General features: G+C 42.5%; 1 protein-coding gene across 2 annotated transcripts; it reads right to left on the bottom strand.

Annotated features, from left to right (window-relative positions):
• Positions 1–3,606: 3,606 nt before the first annotated feature.
• Positions 3,607–9,713, bottom strand: LOC123088602 (disease resistance protein Pik-2). Of its 2 annotated transcripts, none has more exons than XM_044510820.1 (4): positions 9,517–9,713; positions 8,657–8,868; positions 7,059–8,134; positions 3,607–6,004 (listed from the first exon to the last, which is right to left on the bottom strand). In XM_044510820.1, the coding sequence occupies exons 2-4, from the start codon at positions 8,714–8,716 to the stop codon at positions 3,850–3,852; spliced, it is 3,291 nt and encodes a 1,096-aa protein (XP_044366755.1). In that variant the 5' UTR covers positions 8,717–8,868; positions 9,517–9,713; the 3' UTR covers positions 3,607–3,849. The 2 variants fall into 2 exon arrangements, with proteins under 2 accessions (XP_044366755.1, XP_044366756.1); XM_044510821.1 differs by lacking the exon at positions 9,517–9,713 and adding an exon at positions 8,965–9,210.
• Between the last annotated feature and the right edge of the window lie 22 nt (positions 9,714–9,735).

The following is a 9,735-nucleotide window of genomic DNA, read 5'->3' as shown; positions in this document are numbered from 1 at the left end:
TGTAGATAGCTCCGGCGATTCAAATGATTTTGCTAGTGAAAACGGGCAGAGCACTAACATGGCAATGTTTACAGAGGGGATGGAAGGAGTGGCAGGATTAGAGGGTGAGCAGATGAAACATGGCACGCAGGTAATTTACACAGTCCACTGTCTTCAATTTTTCTAATCCTCTCTTGGTGACATAGCCAGTAGAACCGAGGGAAAGTTTGGAGCTGATATTTCTTCGAGGTAAATAAGTCTATTCAGGTGATTACTGATATAGAAGCTGGTACATATAGTGTTTTTATTAGCCTTTGTGACTGGGGAATCAAAGCCAGCAATTTTTCTACTCTAAGGATTATGGGAGCTTCTAACATATCAGGTTGAGTGTGGGGTTGATTTACAAAATGGATATGTGCTTGCATGTAGCTCTTCTTTATAAACTGAACCTCTGCTTTTGCTCTGTTTTCGTAACTCTTCTTTGCCTGTAGTTAACCTCCTTTACTCCTCTGCTTTGCTCTGTTTTCTCAACTCTGAATATTTCCCGTTGGTTCCTCTGTTGTAGCTTGAGGTTTCATGCATCTGGTTGACTCGACTTGGGGCCTGACAATCTTCCTCCTTCTGAACACGGAACCGACGGAGATGCTGCCTGCCTCCTCACCTTAATGGAGGCTGCTAGATATCCTCTGTTTTTTTTTTGTTAGCAGGGAGAATACACACTAGACTGTGATATTTAGATACAGCGCTGAATCGACGTCATCAGGCACCATAGCTAGGTACAAACCCAACAATTACAGATCAAGCAGCGACGACTCCACTCGAGCCTTACGACCGGATGCCGCCAACGCCTGCAACCTAGTAAGTAGAAAATACTGGTAGGGAACAGGATACCTATCAAATTGACAGGATGCCAGCATGCAGATATATGAATGCGGTGTTGCCATCTCCAGGGCAGGGGTATGGACAATCGACTCTTCAAGCACAGCAAAGCTTGGACCTGAGATACTATGGCACAGACAAATTCAGTAACTTAACCTTATTAATGGTTACTAGTTTGGCACGGATTGTTTTTCCACGGATTGCATCGACAGCCGGATTCTTCTTCTGTAGTTATTGCTCCTGGTAACACTCTGTTAGTCTAGCAGCCCTGCCCTGTTTGTATGGTCCACTGTTCAATCTGCTCACACCTGCAGCGGCGGCTACTGCTGCTGATGCGTGCAAAAACGCAGGCACGGCCAGTAAGGAACAGGAGAAGAACAAGGGACATGACATGAAGATCGGCAGTTGGGTTACCGTCTCTCAAGTAGCAACATGTTACTGATCGGCGGGAATGACACTACAGCATTTCAAGGTAGATTATCCGCTCAAACTCAGTACAATTGCAAATTGGAGTACTGGTATAATCAACAAAAAACTCATCACAGTAATAATATTTCTTGTTCCACCAACAAAACACAAATCAAGCTTAGCTTATGGTTCAACAATCACAAACACACACCACACAAGGTTGCGCCGCTGGGCACAACCATTTTTATTACAAGCCAACACGATTAAGCCAGCCAGCCAGCATGTACACCAGGCTGGAGCTAGTGAAAGAAACTAGACAAGCAAGCAATCCAGTGCTGCTTGCTTGAGAATCACACACCAATCCAATCAAATCCAATCAAGCATACCCACATCAGTATCCTGCTGAAGAAGGCGCACCATTTATTTATTCCTCCATGCGCTGATAAGCGTAAGCAGGTGGAACGAATTAGATTACCATATTATGTTACAGAAATCTGATAGCACGAACAAGTCTGATAGTATGCTACAGAAATTTTTGGTCATAAGGCTATTCAGGAGCTGCTCTGAGATGATAGTGGGGACGTAGATAGTTGTGTTAAGTGTTTAGCTTCAGTAAGTAGACCTAATTAGTTATTTCTCCCCTTGTAGAAGTAGACCTAAATCTATGCGTTTATAGTGCTTCAGAAACTGTGGACCACTTATTCCATTTGCACCCTGTTTCCAAATAGTTGTAGAGTGTGACTAGTTCAATTGTTTTCTGTTTGTTCAATTTCTGAAGTTGGTTTAGGCTATAAGGAACGCATGTTACCAGTTTCTAATGATGAATTGGATCCTCAGGTGGTGCTGGGTGTGCCAGACAGACCGCTATGGTATATGAGTTCTAATGACGGAATATGGACTCTGTCTCCTGAAGATGATGGAATTCTACCAACAAGTTCCTCCCCTCTATGCGTATAATTTTGCATGCTCTCTGCCATAACAAAGCTCACCAAGCAATGTGTGTTTGTCATATATTTGGTCCCGGTCAACATTGACATGTCTGAATTTCGTACAATTTATTTACGATGATCCTTTATTCAGTTACAGTTACAGGATCATCTATTTGTACGTTGCTGGCACCGTTGTATGTTCCTACATTTTTGCAGAGTGTTTTCTGTGTAGAGTTTATTTGTTCTTTTGGTTTCCGAATGAACCAACCAACCATCTATCTAGAATGGATGCTGTATACGTAGAAGCTACTATATTATGCACGGAGAGATCGGCAGCCTCTTATACATTTCCTATGCCTGAACTAACAATTGGTACAGCAAGTGAATGTCTTGTTCAGAAAGAAAAGAAAAAATGGAGACTGCTCTGCTCCAACGACTTCATATTCCTCCTCCTGACCAATGTCTTGTTCAGAATGGATGGAGGGAGAAGCTGATGGCGATGCTATTCTTTTTCTTTGAGCGATTTGGTAAGTTTTTTTTCTGGTGACTCTGTTTTTGCTCTGTTTTCTCGACTCTTCTCTGTCCTGTACTTATTAGCTCCCTCTGCTATTGCTCTGTTTTCTCGACTCTTCTCGATTCCAACTATTTGCCCTATGCTGAATTTCCAAGCGATCAATTTGTATGCAGATCAATTGATTCCTCATGGCTGTATATTTCCTAATTCCAGGAAATCATATCGACACGCTCTGTATGCTGTGGTAGTAACTACTCTGTTTCTTGGCAGCAGATCATTCTGACACTTCGCATCATTCTTTCGCTTTTGTCGGCTGAGATGAGGTACCATGTTCACTCCCCCATGCTCCTGGTTTGTTCTTCAGATTAGCATCCATTTCTGTGATAAATGACTACGTGTAGGATCTACTCTCGTGAGCTCTCTAAAACCTTACATTTTGGATGTATACACAGCCAAAATTTCAAAAACTGTCACTGGTAGTATTGAACTTATATGCATTCGAGAATTCCTCTGATAAAATAAATGACTTTGTTGCCAATGTCCAAACACAAAAGTTGGCTGTTTCCAAACACGAAACATGGCATAGTTTGCTACAGTATGGTCGCAAAGAAGAAATCTTCGAGCATTGATATAGAAAACAGGGGTTTCTTCTTTACTTTGCCAAGACAATCAAACATGTAGAAAGCAGGAGTTCCTGGTAAAATAGGTTAAGACAAACTCTACCATTGCCTGCATGCATTTGAAGGCAATCTACCTTCCTAAAACTCCAGCACTTTGGGCAAGAGACCTCCATACACCAACTGAACCATGTGACTGCTATTTAGTTAAATATAGGGTAAAAAAATCTCAATCAAACACGTACTGTGGGATATATACATACCACAACCGAACACGAGGTAAGTTCAAAAAGATCAATAATGGAAGTAACATCAGAATAGAAGTACAAATTACATGAATGAGTGACAGAGTCAGCAGTACCACGTACATATGCATTACAATATTCAATAATGGATGCAGTTTGTTTATTTAGCCCTCGAGAAGGCGACGCAGACTTGATGAAACAACCCCCACTTAATTATACAACACGTAACAGATGATTTGTTGGTCAACCGAAAGATAATGTGACATATTCCAATCTCGTCACTCGGTGATTATCTTTGGCCACTTGTTGGCATACTTTTCATCCAAGTACTTGGGGGTGTCCTTCAAATCTTGTACCAAGAACTTGGTTATTTCATCTGCTTGATTACCAACACTGAGATGCACCTCTTGGAGGCTCTTGAGAGTCTCAATGCCGTAAATCCCTTCAAAGGCTCCAAACCGCATATCAATCCTCTCCAGTGCTGGCATTACCTCTTTTCCTGTAACTGCAAAGCTCAGCCTTGGCACCGTAGTTGCAAAGAAGCGAAGCAGCTTTAGACTCTTGAATCCTCCAGGTGGAATAATGATCTCCCTGTCGGTAAGCTGTTTATTTTCCTCAAGAATGTCCACTATGTCCCTATCATCCTTGGCTGCACTGAGTGTAAAGGTGAGCGTAAACAATTTGGGTAGGTCCTGGATGAGCTTGAAAGTATCAGTCCGAAGAACTATCACAGAAAGGGTCAGCTTATAGAGGTTATTGAGTTCTTTGATCCACTGTGGGGGCCTTTCCATCTTGCCAGACAACTCTAGGCCGATGATGTATCTTGGCGGAGTGGTCATGGTGTCTAGTGAGTTAATAAAATTAGAGCTCTCATCATTGATTGCCAATGTCTGCAGACCGCAGCTACAGAGGTACTCAATGGAGGAGCGTAATTGTTTGAAGGTCTGACCGCCCTCCCTTATATTGAGCTTGTAAATGGCAAATTTTCCTAGCCCAGTCAGCTGATGAAGACTTGCTACAGCTGACGAGTCCTCATCGATCTCAATCCCTGACAAGATACGAAGTGCTTTCATCGGCTCCTTATTCTTCTCATGTGGCAACTTCAAAGCCTTCTTTGTGTTTTTGTTCCCTCCAAGCATGCTACGGAGCTGTTTGAGCTGACCAAAAGCTTTGGGCAGCACACCGACATTTGTCTCCCTTATGTCAAGAGTTTCTAAATACTGGAGCTTCTCGATCTTTGATGGGATCTCAGAAACCTCTGTTCGTCGGAGGCTCAAATACTTCAGCACTAGCATTTTACATATGTCATTCATATGCTTATTTGTCAAACCCTTCCAGCCCTCAAGATCTAGCACTTGGATTATTCCATTGTTGAATGAATGGAAAGGGAGCCGTCTGTTCTGGCTTCCAAATGCTGTCAGTGACCGCACTTGAGACAAGTTCATGCCTTTTGTCGAATTCCCATGCTTGGAACCACTGCTTTGCATGGAGAGTCGACGAACTTTGTTGCTAGGAGTTGGCATCAGCCAATGTCCACCAACGACAGTAATAAAATTCTCTTCACTTGACTTGGACACGATATATTCAAGGATCATGTCATGAACCTTAAATGATTTGACCTTCCCATTGCTGCTGTGATCCACAGGACGTATTATCTTCCTGCTTACAAGCTGATTGAAGTATGTTTCTGCCACTTCCTCTGCACTCAACCCTTGCTTCTCAGCGACGAAACATTCTGATATCCATCGCCGGGTCAGACGCTTCTTACTAATTTTTGAGCCCTTGGGGAATATGCTCAGATACAATGAGTAGGTCTTGAGATCTGCTGGCAAATCATTATAGCAGTAATCAAGTATCCTTGTGACCCCCTCCAATGTAAGCGGAGCCACCTGCTCCGGAAATAATGACTTGCAAACTTTACTCCAATGATCATTGTTTTTTGTTGGGTTGCAAGCCACAAGGCCAGCCATGGTGACTATGGCCAAAGGCAGGCCCCCGCAGTATTTCCATATCTCCTCATGGACCGCTTCTTTCTCCCGATCTTTGCTGCCTTGTGGATCAGAAACACGATCATTGAGCCGATCTTTTGCATCGGCATCACTAGGAACATCAGTTGAATGCAGATGATCACTTCCATCTCCTTTGGAGGACCCGATATCAACAACTTGAGATCTTGTATCCATTCTTTCTCTTTCTTTGCTGCTTGAGGATTCAGAAACACCCTGTTGATATAGACTTTTGGAGTCAACATCACTTAGAACATTAACAGTGTGCAGATAATCAATTCCATCTCTTTCTGAGCACGCAGCACCAACAGCTTGAAATCTTGTAGTTACTATCACTCTACTATCTTTTGTATTATCATGTGGCAACCAATTTCTAATGGTCTCCCATGTTTCTACAGACCATATATCATCAACCAAGAGGAAATACCTGCCAAGAAAAAGGAAACAAAATACAAGTGAGAAGAATGCATCACATCAATGTGGTGATCACCTAGATCTTCCCAATTTGATATTTATTTATGCGTTAGTGATACAATACACAGTTCCTCGCATATTTTTTTCAAAAACTAAGATGATATTTACCTAGAAATGTTAATTTTAGCTATATCTCGTTGGTGTAACGGGCTAGACATGCATGTATTAAAATGTTAAAGATAGGGAAAAAAACATATGAGCTAGAGAGATGAGAGTGGTGGCAGGCGATTGTACTAGTGCTCAGGCTTTCTGGTTGTTCGCCCTTTGTGTTGGGCTTTTGCTTAACTGCTCTTACTATAGTCATTCGATGCACGCTTTTGTGACATTAGTAAAAATGTTCAGGCCACCCGTACTGGACTTTTTTACAACAACAAAAAACCCTCTCAACAGTCCAAGAGTAAACCTATATGTATTCAAATTCAACACAAATACTGACCTATGTCCAAATTGCCATCTATTTATGAATTGGAGGGATATAGTTCATTTTTTACTGCTAATTTTTTTGGTCCAATTTAGTATGTTAGGTTCTGCCTTTTTCTCAATGTTGCAGAAATTCAAATTTATAGTAAAATTTGTTTGGTCTGGCATAGCTTGTGCAACGCACCCAAGTTAAGTACTAGACTGGGTAATATATTTTTTCTGAAAGAAATATTGTTTATATTAGTTTGAAACATAGTCTAGGTTATATATATATGCAGCGGTACTAAATTTGCTATTGGTAACAAGTTTAAGTTCAGTTATAAAAATTGCACAAATATTCCTTGTGCAACTTTAAGAAAATTAATATTTTGATGTTTAGTTAGCAAGGCACCACTACATATATAACTTTGTATTTATTCTTTCATCAAAACTCCCATTGTTCAGTCACCATTGTACTCCCACCATTGTATTAAAGTTAGTACAAAGTTGGGTCATCTATTTGGAACAGAGGAAGTACATACGTAAGAATAAAATTGTTACGCTAAACAGCTATATATAGAAAAAGCAAAGCTATGATTTGGAGGTACCTCCTTCCATCCAGCCGCTTTTTGAGTTCTTCGATAAGTTGGTCATGGTTCATTGTTTCTATCTTACTCTGAGTGATGCCATCATTGCTTTGCGGCCCGTGACCAGAGAGCATTGACACAACTCGCTTCACCGAGCTTGTAATGCCTTCCACTAGGCTTTTCTTCTCCAACTTCCCTGTGTTGCTGCCTTCCTTCTCCTCCTTTGACTTGATTTGACTATCTTTTGGCTTGATTTGACCAAGAATATCCCTGAGGACTTCATCTTCGTCAAAGTTCTGAGACACCGTGACCGATGCCCGGCAGTCAAATTCATTCCTGAAATCTCGGTACAGTGCCATGGCAATGGTGGTCTTCCCCACACCACCGAATCCAATCAAGGACACAACAGCTCGATGAGAGCCTTTATCACGTTTGGTTAGCCAACCCCCGAGCTTCTCCATGTCCACCTTCACTCCCACGGGGTTCTCTGTGCGGATGAGCTGACGGCTTGCAACCAAATGCTCAGCAATGCCATACGTAACAGCATGGGTTGCTCCGGCTCCAGAGCTTGTTCTTGGGTTTGGATTGTTCACTCCGTATCTGTTGCGTCGCTCAGCAATGTATTGTGCCCGGACCTTGAGCTCGGCAATCTTGGAAGCAATGTCTCGGCGAGGCCAGAATGTCCATACCTCGTAGATTGCCGTCACGATGAAAGAGCATCTTGCATCACTGAGGGAGTCTTGAGGGAGCCGATGAGCAAAATCATCGATGCAGTCTTCCATGTCATATGCCATGTCACGGATCTGCTTCATCCAGTTCTTGAGCCGGCGATCATGGTCGTCCAGGGCAGAACCGAGGTCGCCAAGAAAGGCCTGCATGCAGGCGAGCTCGTCGTTGATGTACTGGATGTCACCGCGGACACCCCGGATCAAAGTGTACTCTTGGGCAAGGAGGCCGCCCAGCTTGCCAAGGAGAGATCTCATGGTGGCTTCCGAAGCACCCACTACAAACTCCATCTTCTCCTCCGCTTTTAATAAAGGTTTTCTTTTTTCTGTGCAAGACTTCACCAATACAATGTGTCCCCTGTTGTTGTTGCTCTGTGAAAGATGAAAAAAGAGAGATAAGGGTACGGTCAGCATCGAAAATAATTAAATAGAAAAAAGGCTCCACATGTTTAATCAGATCATGTAACAATTCTTGTGAATGTCAAATTGTCCTAATAAAGGAACCTATGTAAACTTAAGTTTTACCTAATACTGTTAAACAATACACCCAATTTTTTATGCATATATCATGGCTTACAGAATTGATAACCACAACATATATCAAGACCACTATGTTACCCCCTGCCCAAAATGAAATGGAAACAAACAATACCTAAAGTTTCTCATCACATGTCTATGCTTGCATATGATGCTGAGGAAATTGTGGACATTATGCACTTCAAGAATTTACCGAATGTCATTTTCCAATTTATACTTTTTTTATATGTCACAGTGCTAATTAATTGAGTAAAAACACACTCAACGATAATGGTTGGTTGGTAACATCAATTGCCATGCAAGGGAACAAAAAACTACCAGACAACAGGAAATGGAGATTGGGAGCCTATGAGGCACCTGCAAACTGGACAATAAGCTGGTTGCTAAGGAGTCTTGAGCAGTCACTGGCCAGGGCATCCACCCTCGAAGGCGTCAGGTGCACAGGCGGACACACACCCTCGAAGGCCGCTGACCCAGCTTGCCAAAAAGAGTCTTCATGGTCGTTCCTAATGACCCACCACAAACTTCATCTTCTTCTCCGTTGTTGCAAGCGCAGCAAAGTATGAGTTCTGCAGAAAGTTCAGATAAAAAATAGACAGAGTTCACTTCCCTTCCCACCTCCTCAGCAGTTGTCAATCTATAAAAGAAATGGCAAAATATCGTACAGGCTGTCTCCATAAATCGTGGTGAGAAATTAATTTAGAGAACGCTAGACCCATGTAGACAAGTCAGCTTGGTATTCAGAATACCCAGGCTTCAGAAAAAAATACAGTCAAGTCAGAACATGAAACGATTCTTGTGAGTACTAAATCGTCCCCAACCAAATAACCTTTAAAAACATGGCAATTGGTACTGTTTGTTGTGGTGAAATTTTACTCGCTGATAGATGCTAGATCTTCTAGTCTTTACTGTATTACGCTTAGAAGATCTGGCCGGCTAACCACAATATGAGCTTCATTTTGTTATCCCGCAAACTGACACGAAAAATCAACAAAATTCACGTGTAGCATCTTTTGTCCATGCTCGCAGAGAGCTGCTGTGAAATCAATGTTGAAGAAGTTCTAGAAATTAGATAGTTCAACAATTCCAATTGATTGGCAGTTTCAACTTTGTGGCAACAAACAAAAAGCTATGCTCTTGATTACTTCGATCTTCTCTTCCTCAACAAAAAAAAGCGAGAGAGAAACACAAGAAGGGCGATGAGCAGAGATGTGCACCTGCGACGCTGGCCGCCGAGTAGGCACTAGCAGTCAGTGGCCGCCGTCAAAGGCGGCAGTGGCGGAGGCCTATGAATGGCGCGGTGGCTCCCGGGTAGGCGGATGGATGGACTGGTGGAAACAAGAAGACACTGGGAGCGACGCAAAGGAGCTCGCGAATCACGGGAAAGAAGGCGGTGGAGAAATTAGGAGGTCCGGTTCAGTTGGTAGCAGCAGCTA

This window comes from Triticum aestivum, chromosome 4A (assembly GCF_018294505.1).
Source record: "Triticum aestivum cultivar Chinese Spring chromosome 4A, IWGSC CS RefSeq v2.1, whole genome shotgun sequence".
Lineage (NCBI taxonomy): Eukaryota > Viridiplantae > Streptophyta > Magnoliopsida > Poales > Poaceae > Triticum > Triticum aestivum.
Note: the sequence above shows the minus strand (reverse complement) of the source record. Positions and strands in the feature narration are given on the sequence as shown.